This window comes from Colobus angolensis, unplaced genomic scaffold (genome assembly GCF_000951035.1).
Source record: "Colobus angolensis palliatus isolate OR3802 unplaced genomic scaffold, Cang.pa_1.0 Scaffold434, whole genome shotgun sequence".
NCBI classification, from domain to species: Eukaryota; Metazoa; Chordata; class Mammalia; order Primates; family Cercopithecidae; genus Colobus; species Colobus angolensis.
Window position 1 is genome coordinate 3,140,034 of NW_012117755.1, and position 24,589 is coordinate 3,164,622.

The 24,589-nt window shown below is 37.5% G+C and overlaps 1 protein-coding gene across 1 annotated transcript in view; it reads left to right on the forward strand.

Moving 5' to 3' along the window:
* DMD (dystrophin) overlaps nucleotides 1-24,589 on the forward strand; it is a 2,170,472-nt gene that overhangs the window by 2,107,995 nt on the left and 37,888 nt on the right. Inside the window, exons 71-73 of the mRNA XM_011957103.1 lie at nucleotides 2,013-2,078; nucleotides 3,194-3,259; nucleotides 6,001-6,159. Coding sequence (XP_011812493.1) covers nucleotides 2,013-2,078; nucleotides 3,194-3,259; nucleotides 6,001-6,159 — 291 coding nt within the window. The remainder of the gene's footprint in view (nucleotides 1-2,012; nucleotides 2,079-3,193; nucleotides 3,260-6,000; nucleotides 6,160-24,589) is intronic.

The following is a 24,589-nucleotide window of genomic DNA, read 5'->3' on the forward strand; positions in this document are numbered from 1 at the left end:
TTCTTTGTGGACTAAGTGGCTTTGTATTTTTTACTAATTCCTGGTTTTTAAATGATTCATCTCTGACCAGTACTCCCTTTTGGCTTATTTTCTGGTTTAATAAGTGCCTCTTTTAGTGTATATTTTTTAAGATTTCTGCTTATTATAAGTTCTTGTGCTTATGCATGCTGTGATAGGCGCCACAGATATTAATAAGAAAAATAACATGGAATTATCCTGGAGGCTAAGAATTAAAGCTCTGTATAAGATTTTCTGTATAAAATGGTATTAAAGTGTTTTGGATTTATATGCCTCTTTTCTTGGTGAACTTATGCTCCAAGGTCTTAGGCTTTCTTTCTTCCATACATTTCCAGGGTAGCAACTGTTACAAGGGAAAACACTACTAATGTATTTTCCCTGATGGTAGGCTTTTTGCTTATTAAAAAATATGTAATTGAAAGACTGGTCTATTCCAAAAGATCCTTCTTTTAATACACATAATCCAAGTATTAATTTATCTTGATCTGCAGTGAAGATTTCAAAACAAACCTTAGCATTTTTCTAATAATGGGCTATGCCAGGGTTCTAGAAGATTAACAGATTAACTCTCCAAAACTATAGTGAAGATTCACATGGAAATCTTTGGATCTGCTTATTAAATTGAGTAGTCATCCTTTTGTTTCCTCTTGACAATTTAAACGTCTTTGTAACTCATTTCAATTTGATTATGATTACACTTGACCTAGATGACATTGGTTTCATAAATAAGACCTTTATCTCTCAGGGAAGAATTCCAGTTCCCTAGTTATTTGCTGTAGTGTGTTGTAATTATTTTACTGTAGTATATTAAGAAATAGGAATTTCTGGCACATTTTCTAATGCAAGCTTAGCTACTGGTAACTACATCTTTTTCTTTTTTAATGTAAGAAGAAACAAACACATTCTCCTTAGTGTTTCAACCAAGTCCTTCAGTGCTACTTGGACATTGGGCTAAACCAGGGTCCTCTCTGAATTACATTATTGTTGACTTTTGGATTTATGCCTTTACCTAAGGGCTTTCTGTGTCAGCAGAGAAATGGAAGAGACCTTTTGTGCTATTCCAATTAAAACAAAATGTACAAGCCTAAACTGGTTTTCAGAACAGATGGTTTTTTTCCTAAGGTTAATCCAAAAGATACTATAAAAACTTCAAGGATAATTAATAGATCAGATATGAAAGGATGAAAAAATGTTAACCCTACCAGAATTCTAGCCTATGGAGATAAGAAAAGATAGGTGTTTATATACAAAAAGCATATAGACTATTCCTGCTGATGATCTCCTTATTTTCTCACCTGTGTTTTAGCACACAGTATCCCTAAGAAATATTTCAGATATCATGACATTCTATGAAATTTAGTCATTCTTTTTAAAAACCTCACAATATAATCCTGGGTCATTCTATTTTGTGCTAGAAATTAGTAGTATAGTCTTGCTGCTGACTTGGAAGATACATTTCTTCTTTACAAGATTGCATAGATCAAGACATCTTGATACATGGAGTCTTAAGAAGTCTTGTACTAGAGTAGCCTCTTTGAAGCTAAAATAATTGTAAGTATCTAGGCAAATGTACAGCTTTCATTCAATAAGAAGATAGCCTATAAATGGTGCAAGTGTAAACTATTGAAATTTTTAAACCACATAGTGCTAACACAATTTCAGAACTATAGGATGTGAGAAATTAAAAAGTAGGAGGGCAAAATGCTACCTAGAAACTGTCTCCCCCAACCTTTTCTATGATGGGAATTTTCCGGAGAAGCTTTTGGCCTCTCTTCATGGCTTTTAATAAAAGCAGAAGTATGAGAAATCATCTCACAAACCTGGATTTTAAAATACTTGATAATATTTAAGATATAGGAGCAGCTAAATGTATACATTATCCATAGAATTAGAATAAAAGCATTCTAGGCCATGTGTATAACATAACTGTGTGGTGGGATTTTTTCTCCATTAATGGATGGTATCTGTGACTAATCACATTTTCTGCCTTATAGGCCTGCCTCGTCCCCTCAGCTTTCACACGATGATACTCATTCACGCATTGAACATTATGCTAGCAGGTATGAGACTAGTTGAATGCCAGGCAAATATTGATTGAAATAACTAACCAAGGAAAGCTAACCTATAATATTTTAAACAAATCTTTTCTTTTTTCCCCAAACTTGTCTGATTCCTACTAATCAACTTGCCCTCTAACGTGCATGCCGTTCCACTGCATGTTGTTTTTGGTCACCAACAAGAACATTAGTCCAGAATAATCTTCCCTAACCCTGGCTTTTAAACATTTCCGGTAGCCTTGCTATGTTTTTTTTATACTGAGCACATTTACTAAATTGGCTTACAAGTAGTCTAACCTCCTTAGAAAACTGCTAGACCAGACATTCATATATGAAAAAATGATTATTATGTAGAGAATATGAAAGCATCAGCTTTCCATTTGTGTATTTATTTTACATGACATACTGTAAATAAGAGAATAAGTAATTTTCCTAATCTTTGGACCTTTCTGTCTCATCTTCTTTGTGTTTGAGATGATTTTTATACCTAAAAACTGAATTACTAATTTTAAAATATCTTATGCTTGTTAAATCAATCCGTAAGAGTTTGGTTAACTTTTTTTTTAGTTGTAAGCAAACATGCAAACAAAAAACCTGTATAACTGCCTGAGGTGAAGAAGATTTTAAAGGTAAAAATTGGTGGCAGAATGTTTAGAGAGCTTACTGTGCATCCATCCTTTGTCAGTATTCTAACTGCTGGACATGTTTACCAATCGCGAAAAGCGTTAGCTAGCTGTGTAAGTCTGTCATCAGCGGAAAGTAGTAATTGTCTTAAAAGAAAAGGGGTAGTGTAAGGTAGGGAGTGCACTTACTGTTAGGGAAGCTTTTCTTCTGAAAACAAAGACCTGTTCTCAGTGAAAGCAAGATCGATCTGTAGGGGGAAAACTGAAATACAACTTTCCTTAGAATTTATATCATAAATGTAGTGCTACTAACTAGCTGTGGTCTACCACACACTGCCTCAAATGGTTAAGCCAACACACACATCCTTTAATTTGAAGGATTCCTTTCTCTTCTTGCCATGATTTATCCTTTAGTTTTCAGGAATGTTCGATTAGGTCTTGAATAGATTCTAAGAAGTCACATAAGTTTTAATGAGCTTTTACGTTTTTTATCAGGCTAGCAGAAATGGAAAACAGCAATGGATCTTATCTAAATGATAGCATCTCTCCTAATGAGAGCATGTAAGTATCCCATCTCTTTTTACAAAATGTTCCTGACGATGAAATTGCTTTGAGGGATTTAGAGGTAGGATAGCACAGGATATAGGAATTAGCATCATATTCATTTGATCTTTTAAGGAGCCATTCATTTACTTTTTTCCTTTAATTCTTAATGCCCTGGCATGGAATGAGCTCATCCAAATTCTGGCATTATTAGCATTCAGAGTAGCAAAAATAGTTTGCCTTATTCTTACTTAAACTTATTTCATACCATATGATTACAAATTGCAGAGTCCCAAGTACTTATAGTAATGCTTAATCTTTGACCAAACCTGCCAGATATTTAAAGGGATAGGATATTAATTTTAAAGTGATGGCTAAGCACTATTTTCTCCACTCATGGGGAGTGGAAACGTGATCTTGGTATAGCATGGCCAGTCACATATGGTAGGTTAGTTAGGCGTTTTCCTTCAGAAATCCAAAGAAGTCGATTTTTGTGATTTAGCATCTTCACAAGATAAACAAAGTGAGGCAATCTTATGAAAGGTTTCCAGAGGAGAAGTACAAATTCAGGTCGCAGTTCGTTAGCAGGATGATAAGCCAACCCTGCTAAACTTTAAGGACAGAGATAGAGTGGTGCTAAAAGCAACAGGGAACACAGCTATGGCAGGGAAACTGAGGCTTCATTTTAGAGTAAGGGGCAGTGTTCACAATACAGGGCACAAGGGAACATTGCCATGAACCAAGTAAATGCTGACTGGGGCTTGAGGTACTGAGAGCAGGCACTGAAGCAAATATGAAGGAAAAAAATAAGGATCTGCCAACTGAATAAATAACATAAAGACAAGTATTATGATGCCTTTTTAGTTTGATAAAGTATGGATATCTCACCCATCTTGGAGAATACAGACAAAGGGAAGAATGATAAATTTATCATATGTAGTTAGTGTGGCAACACAAAGTCATGCTCAGATTAGAAAAGAACCTTCATAAGGATTAGGCCAAAAGAAATAGTATCAAAGTGGCATATATATAACTAGTTATTGAAGACATGAGAATAAACAATCTCATCTGGTACATAAACGATCAAGCTAATAATAAAGAATCAAGTCAACCCTCAGTCATTTGTATATGACTTAGTTACTTCAAACAAACAGACAAACAAGCCTTTCCCCAACCATAACTGTGATGCCTTATCTTTCTTAGCTATGGGAAAAAGTATTAATGGTATTAATATATAAGATACTTCAACAGTAAAATGTGTGGCCAAAGAATCAACCAAATGTAAATAGCTTGCGCTTCTTTGGCTCACTGACTTTGACATTAGAAGCTCTAGCACATTCAAATTAATTCAAGTTGTATCTGTATAACAGTGGCTGTCATTCATTGACTGCCTAAGAGAACAGGAAGAAAAGTGTAGTTACAACTCTAGGTTATAATTAAACATGGGAAGTTCTAGCAATAAAACTTCAGAATTTGGAATGAGTGTGATAAATTAGGTGGTAAAACTGCTTTTGTTTTATTTTAAACTAAGCTTTAGCTTATTCTGAGGACATAAAATCTATTTTGACTCAATGTTGGATGGCAAAAAATCATGGCATTTTAGGGGCACATTTGGGGAAGTGGTTTGGTGGATTGGTTGACCTCACTTAAATGTGTTTTTAATACCCAATAATTATTTTTAGTTAGCTTTTCACATCTAAACCAGTTAACTGGCTTGATAGACAAAAATAATTCAAATGAGGAGGACTTTTTCCTAAATTTCAGATTTTCTTTCAACTGAAAATTAAGTGGGTATGGAGAGGAGAATATTAGTGTATCATCTTAATGATATCTAACCAGAAACAAAGAGCTTTAGCCTGTCATTATGGACAGAATGAAATTCTTATAACTTGGAGGTAAACAGGCCTTTCAGGAGCTTGGAGCAATGCATTCAGAAAAGTTTGTCCTGTGTATTAGAGAGTTCCTAGTTTCCAGGAGAGATTGCAGCTGCCTCCCCAAATATAAGCCTTTTTGCCTCCTTTTCCCCCAAGGTTAGTCCTTAAAACCATTATGTATAAATTTTAAAATAAATAAAACTTAAATTTAAAAAAAAACTCTGCCCTGAGGAATGAGATGTTCAGTCTTCTTTTAATCAGTCACCTTAATGGCTTTTTTCCCCTCAATTTTTGTTTATCTGTCTAAACAATAACTGAATTAAACAATCATTTATCTCCAGTTTAATTGTTGTTGTCATTCTGCCTCAATGACTTATATAAGTTAAAACTGACTTACTGAAGCAATACTTTTTGGTTACATTGCCTTCCACTTAAGAAAATATTTCCTCTGTTACTTTTAGAGCTGCAAGGTATTTTTTCCTACTCAGTACAACAATAGCGTGGGTTAGTGAACAGATTATCTTGACAGGCTTGGTGGCCAAAGCATTATACAGCGATTATTATGTCTTTTAGTATTTTTTAGCTATTGACTAACATCGACGTAGAGTCCCAGTATTTCTGTAATTCTGCCTGTCATTTATCCATGTAAATAGGCCAATCAATTTCATTTGAAAATTTGAGCAAGAAAACACTTTGAATTGTTACCAATAGAATGGTAGATCACAACCTCAACAGTATCAAAAGGTCTTTAGAAGCAGGAAAAAAGGTCTAATTAATTGTTAAGAGCAAATAAATGTTTCTATTTTCAAATACGCTCCTGAGTCCCTAACCCCCAAAGCAAAATAAGGGGGGGAAAAAACCAAAACCTTTGATTTTATTTTCCAGAGATGATGAACATTTGTTAATCCAGCATTACTGCCAAAGTTTGAACCAGGACTCCCCCCTGAGCCAGCCTCGTAGTCCTGCCCAGATCTTGATTTCCTTAGAGAGTGAGGAAAGAGGGGAGCTAGAGAGAATCCTAGCAGATCTTGAGGAAGAAAACAGGTGAGTTTTCTTTCTAGCTTTGTCATTGGTATGCAGAGTGCATACACTTGCACACATAGAAAAGTGCCAGGAATCTTCACTTAGAGTCATTTTATGTCTAATTGTTTTCTAAAATAATCTGTTTAGCTCCATTTGCAGATTCTCTCTCTCTTTTTTTTTTTTTTTTTGTTATCTGAAAGAAGACAATGAATGCAATAGTATGATGAAGAACTCATATTTTAGGTGTGAAGGAACTAATACTGATGGTGGTATTTGACTTGTTGCATGTGTCTCCAAGGCTTTGATTTTATATTTGAGAATAGAATTTAAGAAAAAAGTAGGTTATTTAATTTTATGATTATATGATTTTTTACATGTGTTTGGCCGTATTATCTACCTCAAACATTTAAGAAAGTAGGACTATTGGCTTGGTCATATTGGGAAACCAATTGTTTCGTCTTATTTTTCATCATCAAACGCAGAAATTATTATTTATGTTCACCATCATAGCAGGTTAGTGAGACAATTCCAATTGTCAGCCATCACCTGTAAAAGACATTCATATAAAAATAGCAGAAATTGTAGAAGAGGAAAAAGGCTAAAGAACTCTCACAATGACTGCAGGGAGGACAAAGATGTAAAACTCTGTGGTATTGTATGGTGTCAGGATAATGCAAATCATTGGACTTTTAGTTTTGTATTACATTTGTTATGTCACAGGTCCCTGGTTTAAAAAGTCTTCTCACATGATCACTTCTAACTCACAATGTGCCACCTTCAGACAAATGCCACCAAGCAAGGATTTAAAGTAGTTGTTGCTCAGATTTGTGGGTCTTAAGTACTTTCATCTCTTTGGTTGAGCCCAAGGCACCAAGAGCTCTTAACATAGGCAACACAGTGTGTCTGAGATCAGTGCCCTCGGGAGTATGCCACTTCAGGATGAAAAAGCAAACGGCCATTCATCCATTGCTTCCTGCTGCCACTGCCCGCCTTCTAGCTCTTAACACCTCTGACCTATGGCCATAGCTCCTTATCTGGTTGGCTTCCCTTTAGTCTCTTCCCCACCCTTCCAATAAATCCTCCATACTGACTCTACTTGTACATCTTGCCAGAACCAAGACCCATCACGGCATTCCCCCTTTCACTGGATTTCTGCATGTAGAAAAAAATCAAGCTTTTTAGCGGGGCATTCCAATCCTTCCACAGTATTCTCTTGACCTGCTTTTTTGATGCCATCTTCTTTTGTTCTCCCTGTATTCTGGTCATGCTATTGTAGCTAGTATTTCTGAATACATCCTGCTCTCATCTACTTTTGGGGTCAAGCTCAAGCTTGAGTCTCAGCCTAACTGCTAACCTCTAACCCACCACTGCCATATCTGACAAAGGAATCCCACCTATCCTCCGTCACATTGCTCAAAATAACTTTCCCCATGGAGCCCTGCAGTTGGAAGAAATCTGTCTTTTGCCTCTATTCCCAGAGCACTTTGGACCTTTCTCAGAAAATTCCTTGACAGTTTGCCTTTTTATCAGTTATTACCAGTGCCTCTCTTTAATGAGCTAGTGTGTATCTTTGGGGCATGGACTGTATCTTAATCATCCTCATATCCTCCATAGTACTTAGCATGGTTTAAATACTTAATGGATACTCAGGAAATGTTTGGTAAAAACCTGAAAATACTGCAAGAACATCACATACATGAGTACCATCCAGGAGATAATATTGAACTGTTTTTGTTGTTGTTGTTTTAATGATAGCTTTATTTTTGGCCTTACTTTTAAGATCATTTGTCAATGAAGACCATGGTAGAGACAACATTTCTTTCCACTTTATTGAGAATAATCAGTAATATCCATTTATGTTAAATCTGTAATTACTGTAGGGGTCAAAGTCAAATTGGAATAAAAAGTTGGAACTGACACTGTAAACAGAATTTGATGTTACCAAGGAGTAAATATGTTTTTGAAGTATATGTGATTGTGTAATATATCTTTTGAGCTCACTGGTCAAGAGCCCTGCCTTGTTTGTGGTTAGCATAGTCTCTCTCCATATCATTGCACTTGGGTCACAGAATGTTGGTAAAGAGTACTGATAACTATAATTTATATATCATTTTATTTTGAGCGCACTTTTACATATTTCAGGTCATTTAATCTTCTTACAAACTCTATAGAGAAGAGACTGTCGCCTTTCAGTGAATGAGACACAGGTTCAGAGAGGTTCACAGAGCCTGCCCCAGATTTCCCAGTCAGCCAGTGGTAGAACTAAATTGAAATCCAGACTTTTCTGACTCTAAATAGGCAACTCTACCTTCAACCAGATAATAAAGAAGAGTAAGTCTCTGTGGATGTCATTTACATAGAATTGAGGCATATTCCCCAGAATGTTCCTTAACTTAAGGGACTATCTGTGAGGACTAAGTGTCCCTGAATAAACCTGTTCATCTACTTGTAGGGCAGTGATAACCACTTTACCTTGGAAGATATCCAAGACCATTCTCCAAGAATGGGATGGTTTGTTCTCTAAAAGAACAAAAAACATAACACCAGGGCTACTTAGAGCTCCAAAATGAGGACTCTGGGGCTGATGCAAATCTTTCTGTAAGTTACCTTGACCTTCACGAAATGATCAGGATGAGCTTCCCTCATTTTCCCTTCATTTTGTCCTATTTGACCTCCCACCAAATTCCAAAGAAATGTCTCCACAGAGTTCCCTTCCCGAAAACAGCCCGTGCGGTTTTCTTTGCTTTGCCCAGTCCTGTCTTCTTGCAATTCTGCGCAAGGAGCTTCAAAGCCCTAGATTTGCCCTCGCTACCCTTGAATTCAATGTTGCTTAAGGAGCCTTTAATTTGCCATTTCCTATTCTTCCTGAGAAGACCCAGGAAGTCTTTAGATGCCCTCTCTGTGCACAGCTAGCTGGCTGTGTCCCAGGTCAGCACTGGGCTATGCAATCTGACAAATACGAGCATACTTGAAGAGAAAATAAGAAAGGATATTTAAAATTGAGATTGTCCCAAGTCCTTTGGATGCGTACTTATTGATCTGTTAATATATATTTTGTGTTCCTTTGGCTGTGATTTATCTCCAAATAACAGTTAGCAAAAGAGAGAGGCCTGGAGAGCACCATTCCTGACTAGATATTTATTTAATTCCATTAATTGTTCTTATTCATCCCTGCAACCTCCTAGAAAAACAGAGGATGGCTGTTTGAGAAGTGTCTCAGAGGTATCTTATCTCTGTCTTTAGAATTCCATTTCTCCTGGTTGTTGCACATAGCATTCAACAAATATTTGTTGAATGCATTAATGAATACATGAATTGAAATGAAGCTGAATTTATTTTAATTGTAGCATACATGCATGCACTTTTGACTAAAATTCTTTTACAAACCTAATCTCGTAGAGAAAAGCCTTTCAAAAGCTTTTTTTCCTGCTTGCTTTTCAAAATACTCCCCTTTTTCAAACTGCCTTGATTAGCACCAGGCATGGCTTTGTCATAAATTTAGAATGTTAAGAACCCATTTTCCAAATCCCAGGCACTATATGTATCCCACATTGGTGTTCTCTGATTCTTCGTTTATACCACAAAGATAAGGCTAAAGCTCTGAGTAAAAGCTAAATCTGACTGAGTTTTTCCCATAGTGCCTCCCATAAGTTTGGATGACTAATGGCGTTAGTGAGATATCCAGTCTATAATATTTCACTTCTGCATCATATTTCTCCTTCATTACCACATATAATTCAGATTCATTTTTTATTTCATAAAGAACCATTAGATGTTGGGTTTTTGCCCCATTGTGTGTCCTTAGCATTGCAAACTCAAGGTTTACTTTTTTTCTTGCATTGATTAAAGCCTTGAGTCTCCTGACTTAAGTCTGTAGTGTTCAAATACAGAGATGCATTTTTCTCTGCACTGTCTAAATAAACCAAGACTTGCTCTGAAATTCAAGGTATGATCCTAGCAATGAAAAGGTAGCCTTTCTGAGAGACAAAGACTGTCATTCTACTACCTGCATAGCAAATTGATTAGATTGTTCTCAAGTCGAAAAGGTGGCTAAATAAGTCTAAAGTTAAAGTTGTTAGTAGATGTTATATAACAGGAGGGAACTCTGTAGATTCTTAACACCTACTCAGGACCTTTCATGTGTCTTGCTGGGCAGTAAGACCTTATGAAGCCAAAATTTGAGTTTTCTCTTGTTCCCTTAAATTCCTCCAGTGATTGTGCAAGATTATTATTGTTACAGTCAAAGAAGTTCTAGATCAGTTACTGATACCACTGAATTAAAGTAGCTGGAAATCATGATCCTGTTGCTTTACTTTGTAATTGACCTGATAACTTTGGACCTAGTCTAGTAGTTATCAATCTTCATAGCTACAGGATATGTTTATTCAATGTTCTTTCATTAGGTCTTTGTGTGAGTCTCCAATGATGGTGAAAAAAATAGCCAGAATGAAGGGAATCTGAAGAGGTTAGAATGGGCATTCCTGTGGAATATAAACAAAGGTGTCAGAGTGAGGAATGGCAGAGTTTATTTGAGGGAAACTGCAGTTGTATTACCTTTCTTAAGAAGGCAAAGAGTGAGAGGAGATGAGGCTGGCCAGGTCAGCAAGGGCAGGTCGGGAAGGGTGTGGTACCCACTGCGGAGTTGCTGCCTCCATGCCTAGTCTAGGGAGCCACTCAAGGGTGTGAGCCAGGAGTGAGGCTGTGATATTGACATGAATATACACCACATGGGCAGCTGTGTGGAGGGTAACTTTGAAAAGAGCGATGGTGGAACAAGGAAATCAAGTTGGGAGGAGTTACATGGGAACCCAAGAAAGAGATGATTAGAGCCTTAAGTAAGGTGACAGAAATGAAGTAGACGGGCTGATCTGAGTGATGTTTCAGGCGAGGGTAGACCTATTTGATTTGGTAGTTCTGTGGGACTAGGGTAGGAAGGAATGATTCCCAGGGCTGGTGACTACAAAACAAGATGATAGTAGTTGTTTGCAGCTGGGACTGATAATTCAGGAGGAGTCGCAGCAGGTCCGTCCTTTAACGCAGCAGTGTTTATAGCGGTCCTTCCTGAAGGGCTGAGTAGCTGGAAGATGATAAATGAGGTATAGAAGAGGTCGAGTTGAGGTCCTGGTGACATCTCCACGTGTAAATGTCTGACAGTCTGAGAGATAAAACTCTGGTGCTTGTAGACAGGATATGAGTAGTAGTTGAAACAGTGAGGATGAATTTATATACCCAGGGAGCATGTAGCAGAAGGAGAACATTGGATTTGGTAGAACTCTGGAAGACGTGACTATTAAAATGTGTATTTAATTACTTTTATTTTTAATAGAGAATACATGTACATTATACAAAATCCAAAGGGTTGAAAAAGACATATAGAGAAAAGCGAACCCTTCTCCAACCTTCTCCCCTGGCTATGGTGTTTCCAGCTCTGGAGGCTACCATCTTGGTTTCTTGTGTTTCCTTCCAAAGATGCTCTCTGCACATGCAAATATTTGCAAACATATTTATGGTTGTTGGGGTTACTTCACGCAGTGTCGTGCAGTGTTCACTCTGGTTTTCTCTTTTTACTTAAAAATCTTTAATTTTCACATGCTGGAGAAATGTGCCAGAAGAAGAGGAGGGCAGAGCTTGGGAATGATGGGAGCATTTTCCCACAGGAGGCAGGAGAGAGAAGGGTTAGGGAACTAAAGTATGGGAGGAGGTGTGACCTTGAATGAGAGAAGGACTGCCTCTGAAGACAAAGTGGTAGGTAAGGAATTTAGGATAAGGAAGGGAGGGAAGAAGGATAACGGAATGAATGTTAAAAATGTCCAGTAGACATCACTGGAAATAATTCAAGACCGATTCCTACGGCTGTTCCCACATTTTTAAAGTTGGAGAGGAGAGGAAAGCGTGGTATATGATATATTTAGCGAAACTAGGCATTCAGGTTACTTGGTGTATTAGTCCATTTTCATATGGGGCAATTTATAAAGAAAAAGGTTTAACGGACTCACAGTTCCATGTGGCTGGGAAGGCCTCACAATCATGACAGAAGGTGAAGGAGGAGCAAAAGCATGTCTTACCTGGCAGCAGGCAAGAGAGCATGTGCAGGAGAACTGCCCTTTTTAAAACCATCAGATCCCATGAGACTTACTATCACAAAAACAGCATGGGAAAAACCCACCCCCATGATTCAGTTACCTCCCACTGGGTTCCTCCCATGATATGTGGGGATTATGAGAGCTATAATTCAATATCAGATTTGGGAGGAGACAACAGCCAAACTATATCATTTGGTGACATGGGCCCCAAAACGAAGGGCTATAGAGCCCTTCTTTAGACAAAGGGGAGCTAGTTTGATCACAGAAATCAGAAAGCCAAGACCTTTTGTGGCAAGGATGAATAACAGCTAAAGGGCATACACGCCACATTGAAGAAGCTGTGTAAGAATGGGGTCAACCATCTCAGCTCTACTCGGGCAGGGAGGATAGGAACATGGTAGAAGTGGATATCACCATTATTCACAGGCTCAGTTTCTAACTAGCAGAGCCAATGTAACTAAATTTCCTTTAGTTTATCCAAAGTTAATTGAAGTCTGAGGGGACTGATTCATAGTATCCAGTTCATGGAAGTGAATGGATAACCCAGAATGAAAGTTTATTTCTCCCTTTATTGTAATTATCTCTCTTTTTAACTGCCTTGTATTAAATGTTATCAAGGTTGCCTTAAAGCTTTTTTAGGGGGAGACAGCATCTGGTTTAAGTGCAAATACTAGATCTATTAAAATGAGGAATATATTCATTTTTTAGGCAGACAGCATCCTGTGTCTTACAATCCAGTGTCTTAGGAATCACAATAAAAATCGTGTTCTGGTGCGCTTAGAATCTTGGCATCTAAAATTGGATGTTTGTGAGGGCTGCTTCATACTACAGAAGAACTGAAGTACCCCTCTGGCGATTAGAATATTCATATCTTCCAAGTACAGCTGCCATCTCCCTAGAACATGCTGGATGAGAGCTTATGTTCTTACAATCCAATTTCCCCTTGTTTTTAGATTTTTCATGAAGACCCTCGTCCTCCTGTTGGCCTTCATTTGCCAATTGTCCCTCTATAGTAGAATTGATTATGGTCATAACTTTCTTTAGCTACTTTCCAGGCCTGAGGATGTAATCCTGTTCAATTCTGCAGATAGTTACTGAGTACTTAATGTAATTTTAACATTGTGAGACTACAAAGATGAATAAGCCTTGGTTCTTACCCTCATGGAGCTCAAAATTTATTTTTAAAAAGTTAAAATAGAAACAACTACTTATAACCTGGTATTACAAGTACTCTGGGGGCACAGAGGTGAATGATTTATTCTATCAGAGGGAGTCGAGAGGCCTTTACAAAGAGACTTTAAGAGTTGAAGACTGAATTGGAGTTTTCCAGTCTGAGAGAGAGGGGAAGGATGAGTTTTCCGGACTGGTGGGCCAGTGAGTAATGTGTGGCATGGAATGAGGAGAATAACAGGGCAGTGGAATGGTAGTGGGGACTACTGTTTAAACGACTTTGTGCATCACACTAAGGAGTTATAGGGTTTTATCCTATAAGCAGGTAAACAGTGATGGCTTTTTGAGGGGGGGAGGGGAAGATTGAGAAAAGTAACTCAACTGGCAGAAAGCTAAAGCCATGGAGATTGGTAGAAGTACAGTGGAATAGTCCATTAAAAGACGGCAGGTTCTTAACTAAGGATGTCTTAGGCAAGTGAAGAAGGGGATGGAAAAATTAGAAGGTCACTGAATGAATGAGACCAAGGGAAAATGGAGAGGGGGAGGCATCGGGTGTTACGGAATGTTTTAATTTGGGAACTGGGAAATGATCATTGAAAAACAAACAAAAACAACCTAGTGCACCCAGGAAAACCTGATTTGCAAAGCGTTAGTACATGGAGAGAAAGAGCTATGTATCAGACATACTGAATTCTATTTGCCCAAGGACATTTGAGTGGAAATTTCCTATGTTGATTTTATGTGTTCAGTTTTCAGAAAGGATTCTTTTAAAAGTCATAGCAGCCGGGCGCGGTGGCTCAAGCCTGTAATCCCAGCACTTTGGGAGGCCGAGACGGGCGGATCACGAGGTCAGGAGTTCGAGACCATCCTGGCTAACACGGTGAAGCCCCGTCTCTACTAAAAAATACAAAAAGCTAGCCGGGCGAGGTGGCTGGTGCCTGTAGTCCCAGCTACTCGGGAGGCTGAGGCAGGAGAATGGCATAAACCCAGGAGGTGGAGCTTGCAGTGAGCTGAGATCCAGCCACTGCACTCCAGCCTGGGCGACAGAGCGAGACTCTGTCTCAAAAAAAAAAAAAAAAAAAAAAGTCATAGCAATACAATTCCTGCAATATAAATAATAAATCAGTGAACATCATAGGAATTAGCATAGTTGATATGACTGAGCTTCAGATTCAGTTTGAGCTTCCCTGTAGCCAGGGAGATAATGGGAAGCAAAGATTTGTCTGTCTCTTAATATTGAATTAAAGAAGCATGCAGCATCCTAAAGAAGCATCATTGTTTTCCTGGTTCTACGTAGTAATAATAACAAAAATAGCTGTCCTTTGAGTGATTGCTATGGACAGGAACTGTTCTGAGTACATATAAACTCCTATGTAATCCTTAAAACAACCCTATGAAAGAGAGGCTGTTTCCAGAAGATTAAGTGGCACAGAGTATTAAGGACACTTCACATGGCCAGCAAGGAACAGGACCTGTATTCAAACTTGGGTGGTGGTCCTGAACTCTTAAGCAGTGTTACACTTGAAGTGATTATTGGCTAGTGTCCTTATCAACATTTTTATAACAAATCCTAAGGGAAATTTTATGTGGCTGTTTCTCATGGCCTTTGATAACTGTGGAAAGCTTAACATTAAACAACAAAGATAGGATGACAGTTCTCCAAGGATAAAGGTCACTGTTGCCTAAAATGTGTTCTGCAGAATACCACTGAGATACGCTAAGAAAAAAGGATTCCAAGGACAGAAAAACTTTGAAAGCATTCATACTGGAAAGTCATCATTACAATAGCATTTGCACTGAGGAGTTTGGAGGTGAAGAAACCTGATTGGCTTTGTCTAACCTCATGTTGCTTCCACTTACTTGACCTCAAGCCCAACTGCAATGTGATATGGAACACACTTTGGTAAAGAAATTCAAGTCTGAACTAAACTTTGAAAACAAGGAGGATAGCATAGTTGACTCTCTACTGTAGTTGCTAAGAAGCCTATCCACTGTGTCTCTGGGAACATCAGAAGATAAAGCTGTAACAGGTGCCCACAGAGGAAGCCTGGATTTTTCTCACAGAAGTAACTTTTGATATGCTCTAGTTGTGAAACAGTTCCCCTATAGACTCAGAAGCCAGAGTGATTTAGTTTGAAAAATCTAAAGGTAGGTATTAAATTATCTCTCATGACCATAGAAAATTCTTTGCACCATTTTTGTAGAATATCCCACTGAATAACTTGGCTTTTCACCCAAACCACCAAGAAAAATTTCCACCAGTGACGACGCATTAACTTCCTTGTTAAATGACTGAACTTTGAAAGATGTTTACCAAAGAGAGCACCTTTAGCTTCATCACAATTACTGTGGAATCTTTCTTTGTAAGTAGTTAAATGCAAAGGCCAGTTGTTGCTTGAGGCCCCTCCTGGATGGTGATTTTAAAGTGTATGTATCATCAACACATGGGAAGATATTTCTCCCTCTTTATCTTATGACAGAAATGCAGGTATAGCTTTCATCTCAAGTAAGATTAAGGTATAAGTTACAAAGATGTGTAGCTACTATATGGTCCTGTGTAATGCTACTTGAGGAAGGCTGTTCCTTTCCTGGCACTGAAATTTTAGAGGTTGCATAATCAGTATATCAACCTCGTGTGGCTTGGTGCTTAGCAAGTTTCAGTTTATAGAGCCCATGGCTAATCGAGACATCCAGGAGAACGTTGGAGAGATAGGTCTGAAGCCTTAGAAGAGAGAAGTCTGGATTCAGGAATAATGAGTTGGGGGAGGGGGTCATGGTCGTGGAGGAGGTGGAAGCCTAGGGAGAGGATAGAGACCTCTTAGAAAGAGAGTTTGTGTAAAAAGAAGACCAAGGACCTCCTGATGTACTTGATTGTAATTGGGCATGAGCAGCCCAGTTAGAAATGGTTTCCTGTTGGTATTACATGTGTAAATGGATGACTTCTGCAGATGGCTAAACTCACCCATTTTATTTTTTTACTCTCTTAATAGTTAAAATATGACCTTTTCTTGTGTCTCCAAATTCTGAGTTACCTTATGGTGCTAGTCTGTCTGTTGTAACTACAAACCCTAAGTAAATCCATATGATCCTTTTCCTGTAATTTCCTAGTAAATCAAGGTGATAATTTCAAAGGTAAAAATAATCTGTATTTTTAGCTTTAGCAGTGAGCATGATTCCTAGTCTTTTTGCCTTCGAGTAAGATTTGTTACCATGGTGGAACTAAACAATATTCCACACACTAGAATGTGAGCTCTTCAAGGGTAAGGGACGGTGTCCTACATATATCTTCATCTCTACAGCACTGAGTGCATAAATGTGTTATAAAAATGAATGGATAAATATCCTTTGGAGTTTTTCTGTTACTTGATGGATATTGGGGTTGATTTGCAGCTATCTCCTTGTTTTTCTCATTTCTTACATTATTTTCTTTCCCAAAATCCCTTAATATACCTGTTTAGTTTGTGATGTCATTTTCCATTAGATTGAAACCATCCAAGTTGTTTAGGCTAACCCAGACTTAAGCATTTTCTGGGCTTATCTTTGGACTCTTTTTAAAACTCATCTGAAGACGTGCATACAATTTTTCTTTTATGTACATGGGTTAAACCTTGATTTTTCCATAATAGGGGAAAGCATTATAAAAATCTTATAATGCTGTTGTCTTCACTGGGGAAATATCTTTTGTGCTATAAGAAATAAAATTTTGAATCTAGAATTTAGTTTTTTATAAGAGTTTTATTGAGATATAATTCTCATACCATATGATTTACCCATTTAAAGTGTGTTAGTCACTGATTATTAGTTAATAGGTTAACCAGTATTAATAATCACTGGTTATTAATTACAGAATTGTGCAAGCATCATCGCACAATTTTAGAACATTTTTACCCCCAAAAGAAATCCCATCCCCATTTTCAAATCACTCCCCATTTCCCCTGCAACTACTCTTTTCAACCCTAGCAGTAGACAATCCCTGATCTACTTTCTGTCTCTATGGATTTGCTTATTCTGGACTGTTAATGTAAATGAAATAATATAATATACAGTCTTTTGTGACTGGCTTCTTTCACATAGCGTAATCTTTTAAAATGATATCTATGCTATAGCCTGTATTAGTATTTCATTCTTTTTTTAATGCTGAGTAACATTTCATTGTATGGATACACCGCATTTTTTAATCTACTCATTACTTGATGGACATTTGGGCTATTTCTACTTATTGTCAGTTATGGATAATGCAGCTATGAACATTCATGTACAAGTACTGGTAATTATTTTAAGGAAATTATTCTGGGCTGGGCATGGCGGCTCACACCTGTAATCCCAACACTTTGGCAGGCTGAGGTGGCAGGATCACTTGAGGTCAAGAATTTGAGACCAGCCTGGGCAACACAGGGAGATACCATCTCTACAATTTTTTTTAAATTACCCAGGCATGGTGGCTCACGCCTGTGGTCCCAGAGCCCAGGAATTCAAGGTTACAGTGAGCTATGATTACACCACTGCACTCCAGCCTGGGTGACAGAGCAAGGCCCTGTCTCAAAAAAAAAAAAAAAAAAAAAGATTCTTTAGTTTCTGTCATTGTAATAGAGGAGGCCATAGGATCATATATGGCAAGACTATATAGCAGTGCATGCCAGGGAGTGAAAACTAGGCCATCAAGCTGAATTTGTTGGGAGAACTTAAGACTAAGTCTAACTACACATGAAGGATTGAAGCTGGGACATACAAAGCTTAAAATTATGATTCTTCTAGAGACTGTTACGGTTTTTTGCTGACCACAGACAATGAAAGTTTGATATTTTGCTGCATTTGTCTGAAAATGGAAACACACTTTTCCCAATGGCCCTATTCCTGAGGACTAGACTTCTTCACCTCTAAAACCTCTCCAATCCTAGTTTTTCCTTTTGGCTGATGCTGACCAGCCACTGCCATTTTTGTCTTGGGTTTCGTTAGTCTGTCTTATTTCCAGTAATAAGTGGTTAAAATTTCTTATGAATTCTTCTTTTCTTGTGTTCAACTTTTGACTAATACATTTAGTCTATAGACAGTAATGAATTAGTACCTGATCAGGAATTTGTGAAAAACATCTCAGTTATTAAAGATTAAGAAACTAAAGCCAATTAATATTGTCATGTTCTGTCTCTTGGAACTTGAGCAAGATATGGATCTATGTGTCAAGGACATATCCAGAAAATAGAGTCCACGTAGATACATTAACCCTGTACCCTTGGTCCATCTATTTTATTTCAGCAATGATCCATGGACATATTATAATTTGACAGTTTCATCACATACCTAGCGAATTGGGTCAAATTTAGGAAATCTCATCCTAATGATCTTAACTCAGTGATTTCATTTTGCCCGGATGTTCAGCTGTGATAAACTTTACTAAGGCACAGATGATGGATGATACACAATAATTCCAAAATTTGGGGGTGGCTACAATATGGCTAGGGGCTAGAACTCAGGTATCTACAGGGCAAATATTGAGTGATTAGTCACTTTCTAAGCATTAGATATGCATATGTTCTGCCAAGCTCAGTAAGTCTGAGTAGATTGCTTTCATTTCAGATAATTTAAGTGCTTTCTTTTTATAGGAAGTTTTTAGCACATCTGAGGTTCTAAATCCAAAAAGTAAATAATATATAGAGAAAGAAGTAATAACAACAATAATAGTAACCAACATTTATTGAACACAGTGTAGGCTGGGCATGGTTCAAAGAAAGTTTGACATACAGAACGTCGACCATACTGGCTTAATAATCCTCCTAACGGAATTAGTACTTAAGTCAGGTGCCCAGCCTCAGCAAGCAGCAGAGGCAAGTAAGTCATAAAGCAAGGTCTTCTGAATCCAAGACCATCTCTCAAGCCTTGTTCTAATTCTCTCCTCAGCCATGGATGGTGAAAGGCACCACAAAGGCAGGGTGTCAAAAAGTGGCATTGTTCAACCTTTCCCCTGATAGGGCAAAACTTTTATTTTTTTCCTTTACAATCTTTGACATCTGTTTTAAAACGCAGATATCACTAGAAGAAATGACACTTTATTATAAAATCCTAGTAAAATTTAAATGTCTTACATAAAACCTTTATACTGAGCAAATTTCAGTAGGAAAGGGCTTGGAAGTAAGGCTGAATGTTTTAAAGGGGGACAGTGCTAAGAAATGATTAGAAACAAGAGCCCGGAGGGGTCCTGCCATTTTTACTGTTTTGCTTAAGGCTGACCTAAAATATGCATAGTCTTACTTCTCACCCTGTGAGCTTATCCTTATTAATGTCTTTTTCCACCTAGTTTAGGGGTATTTTTGACTTTGTGTTTGATAAAATTTTACAGTACAGCTTTAGACATCTTTATTGTAACTTTTTTTTGAAATGGAGTCTCCCTCTGTTGCCCAGGTTGGAGTGCAGTGGCATGATCATGGCTCGCTGCAGCCTCAACCTCCCAGACTCAAGTGATCCTCCCACCTCAGCCTCCTCCTCCTGAGTAGCTGAGACCACTGGCATGTGTCACGACATATCGCTAATTTTTTTCAATTTTTTTTGTAAAGATGGGGTCTCCCTATGTTGCCCAGGCTGGCCTTGAACTCCTGAGCTCAAGTGATCCTCCCATCTCTACCTCCCAAAATGCTGGGATTACAGGTGTGAGCCACTGCACTGAGCTTTATTGTAATTTCAAGGGCTCTATGAATTTCCAGTTTTTAAAATTCATCTTGCTTGCAGAATTTGTCTTTCATTAAAAAAAACTGCTAATTTGCTATATTTATAGCTGCTGTAATAGTTCTGTATGATTTACTACATTTTCCTGAATTTAGATTGGTGGATATAATTTAGCTGCTTTTAATATTATATGAGGGTAAATTCAGATTTCTTTGGATCTATTCCTTTTAGATGGGAATCTTTGTAGTTGTTCTGCTTTACAAAATAAGCCCTGTGTGTGCTCATGCTTTGGTATACAGTTAAATGTATGATACTGTTAAGAAAACACTAATCACTGGAAAGTGACCTTCATTTATTTATTTCATAAATATCATTATACAACTATATAATTACACATAGTAGGGAAGCTCCATTTAAAGAGTAGATGACTTACATTGAAATCATTTGACCTTTGTAAATTAGTATAAATTACACAGAGATTGTTGTAATGTTCTTTATCATATATAATAGTTATGATTGCTAGAGAGGCACTCATAAATCATTGCTAAAAGGGCTAGCTGCTTTCACGTTTTCAGCAGGTTGAGTTAAGGCAACAAGCCTTGCCAATTTGATCAATCTCTTATGTCCATTAGTTGGTTCGGAAGTTTTTTTGAGTGTAAATTTGTATGTAGACAACAGAGTTTATATACTTTATGACATAAAATTAATCAGATACATCTACATATTTATAGAATGGGGGGATTCTTAGCTCTATAGAGAATAAGAAATTAATAATGGATGGAAGACTTTTTTTTTTTTAGGATGACTGGCTATAGGAAGAAATTGTAGTGACAGAAGCCATGTGTAGTGAATTTGAATTAATGTTCCTTAGGGAACTACCAGAGAAATATAATTTACAAGATAATCAAGAATGTAAATAATAGATTCTCTGTGGAGTCGTCTGATCACTGACATATATTCATCTGTACTGAAATGACTTCATGACTACATTCTAACAGTTAGAAAATCATTAGGGATGAGATGTACATGTATACCTTCAAGAAAAGCAAAATATGTATTGGTAATAATATAATTTGACAGTCAGCTGTTAAAACGAGTACATTGTATACTTGTTAAACATTAGAAACTGGGCATGGTGGCTCACGCCTGTAATCCCAGCACTTTGGGAGGCCGAGGCAGGCGGATCATGAAGTCAGGAGATCGAGACCATCCTGGCTAACATGGTGAAACCCTGTCTCTACTAAAAAAAAAAAAAAAAAAAAAAAGTCATAGCAATACAATTCCTGCAATATAAATAATAAATCAGTGAACATCATAGGAATTAGCATAGTTGATATGACTGAGCTTCAGATTCAGTTTGAGCTTCCCTGTAGCCAGGGAGATAATGGGAAGCAAAGATTTGTCTGTCTCTTAATATTGAATTAAAGAAGCATGCAGCATCCTAAAGAAGCATCATTGTTTTCCTGGTTCTACGTAGTAATAATAACAAAAATAGCTGTCCTTTGAGTGATTGCTATGGACAGGAACTGTTCTGAGTACATATAAACTCCTATGTAATCCTTAAAACAACCCTATGAAAGAGAGGCTGTTTCCAGAAGATTAAGTGGCACAGAGTATTAAGGACACTTCACATGGCCAGCAAGGAACAGGACCTGTATTCAAACTTGGGTGGTGGTCCTGAACTCTTAAGCAGTGTTACACTTGAAGTGATTATTGGCTAGTGTCCTTATCAACATTTTTATAACAAATCCTAAGGGAAATTTTATGTGGCTGTTTCTCATGGCCTTTGATAACTGTGGAAAGCTTAACATTAAACAACAAAGATAGGATGACAGTTCTCCAAGGATAAAGGTCACTGTTGCCTAAAATGTGTTCTGCAGAATACCACTGAGATACGCTAAGAAAAAAGGATTCCAAGGACAGAAAAACTTTGAAAGCATTCATACTGGAAAGTCATCATTACAATAGCATTTGCACTGAGGAGTTTGGAGGTGAAGAAACCTGATTGGCTTTGTCTAACCTCATGTTGCTTCCACTTACTTGACCTCAAGCCCAACTGCAATGTGATATGGAACACACTTTGGTAAAGAAATTCAAGTCTGAACTAAACTTTGAAAACAAGGAGGATAGCATAGTTGACTCTCTACTGTAGTTGCTAAGAAGCCTATCCACTGTGTCTCTGGGAACATCAGAAGATAAAGCTGTAACAGGTGCCCACAGAGGAAGCCTGGATTTTTCTCACAGAAGTAACTTTTGATATGCTCTAGTTGTGAAACAGTTCCCCTATAGACTCAGAAGCCAGAGTGATTTAGTTTGAAAAATCTAAAGGTAGGTATTAAATTATCTCTCATGACCATAGAAAATTCTTTGCACCATTTTTGTAGAATATCCCACTGAATAACTTGGCTTTTCACCCAAACCACCAAGAAAAATTTCCACCAGTGACGACGCATTAACTTCCTTGTTAAATGACTGAACTTTGAAAGATGTTTACCAAAGAGAGCACCTTTAGCTTCATCACAATTACTGTGGAATCTTTCTTTGTAAGTAGTTAAATGCAAAGGCCAGTTGTTGCTTGAGGCCCCTCCTGGATGGTGATTTTAAAGTGTATGTATCATCAACACATGGGAAGATATTTCTCCCTCTTTATCTTATGACAGAAATGCAGGTATAGCTTTCATCTCAAGTAAGATTAAGGTATAAGTTACAAAGATGTGTAGCTACTATATGGTCCTGTGTAATGCTACTTGAGGAAGGCTGTTCCTTTCCTGGCACTGAAATTTTAGAGGTTGCATAATCAGTATATCAACCTCGTGTGGCTTGGTGCTTAGCAAGTTTCAGTTTATAGAGCCCATGGCTAATCGAGACATCCAGGAGAACGTTGGAGAGATAGGTCTGAAGCCTTAGAAGAGAGAAGTCTGGATTCAGGAATAATGAGTTGGGGGAGGGGGTCATGGTCGTGGAGGAGGTGGAAGCCTAGGGAGAGGATAGAGACCTCTTAGAAAGAGAGTTTGTGTAAAAAGAAGACCAAGGACCTCCTGATGTACTTGATTGTAATTGGGCATGAGCAGCCCAGTTAGAAATGGTTTCCTGTTGGTATTACATGTGTAAATGGATGACTTCTGCAGATGGCTAAACTCACCCATTTTATTTTTTTACTCTCTTAATAGTTAAAATATGACCTTTTCTTGTGTCTCCAAATTCTGAGTTACCTTATGGTGCTAGTCTGTCTGTTGTAACTACAAACCCTAAGTAAATCCATATGATCCTTTTCCTGTAATTTCCTAGTAAATCAAGGTGATAATTTCAAAGGTAAAAATAATCTGTATTTTTAGCTTTAGCAGTGAGCATGATTCCTAGTCTTTTTGCCTTCGAGTAAGATTTGTTACCATGGTGGAACTAAACAATATTCCACACACTAGAATGTGAGCTCTTCAAGGGTAAGGGACGGTGTCCTACATATATCTTCATCTCTACAGCACTGAGTGCATAAATGTGTTATAAAAATGAATGGATAAATATCCTTTGGAGTTTTTCTGTTACTTGATGGATATTGGGGTTGATTTGCAGCTATCTCCTTGTTTTTCTCATTTCTTACATTATTTTCTTTCCCAAAATCCCTTAATATACCTGTTTAGTTTGTGATGTCATTTTCCATTAGATTGAAACCATCCAAGTTGTTTAGGCTAACCCAGACTTAAGCATTTTCTGGGCTTATCTTTGGACTCTTTTTAAAACTCATCTGAAGACGTGCATACAATTTTTCTTTTATGTACATGGGTTAAACCTTGATTTTTCCATAATAGGGGAAAGCATTATAAAAATCTTATAATGCTGTTGTCTTCACTGGGGAAATATCTTTTGTGCTATAAGAAATAAAATTTTGAATCTAGAATTTAGTTTTTTATAAGAGTTTTATTGAGATATAATTCTCATACCATATGATTTACCCATTTAAAGTGTGTTAGTCACTGATTATTAGTTAATAGGTTAACCAGTATTAATAATCACTGGTTATTAATTACAGAATTGTGCAAGCATCATCGCACAATTTTAGAACATTTTTACCCCCAAAAGAAATCCCATCCCCATTTTCAAATCACTCCCCATTTCCCCTGCAACTACTCTTTTCAACCCTAGCAGTAGACAATCCCTGATCTACTTTCTGTCTCTATGGATTTGCTTATTCTGGACTGTTAATGTAAATGAAATAATATAATATACAGTCTTTTGTGACTGGCTTCTTTCACATAGCGTAATCTTTTAAAATGATATCTATGCTATAGCCTGTATTAGTATTTCATTCTTTTTTTAATGCTGAGTAACATTTCATTGTATGGATACACCGCATTTTTTAATCTACTCATTACTTGATGGACATTTGGGCTATTTCTACTTATTGTCAGTTATGGATAATGCAGCTATGAACATTCATGTACAAGTACTGGTAATTATTTTAAGGAAATTATTCTGGGCTGGGCATGGCGGCTCACACCTGTAATCCCAACACTTTGGCAGGCTGAGGTGGCAGGATCACTTGA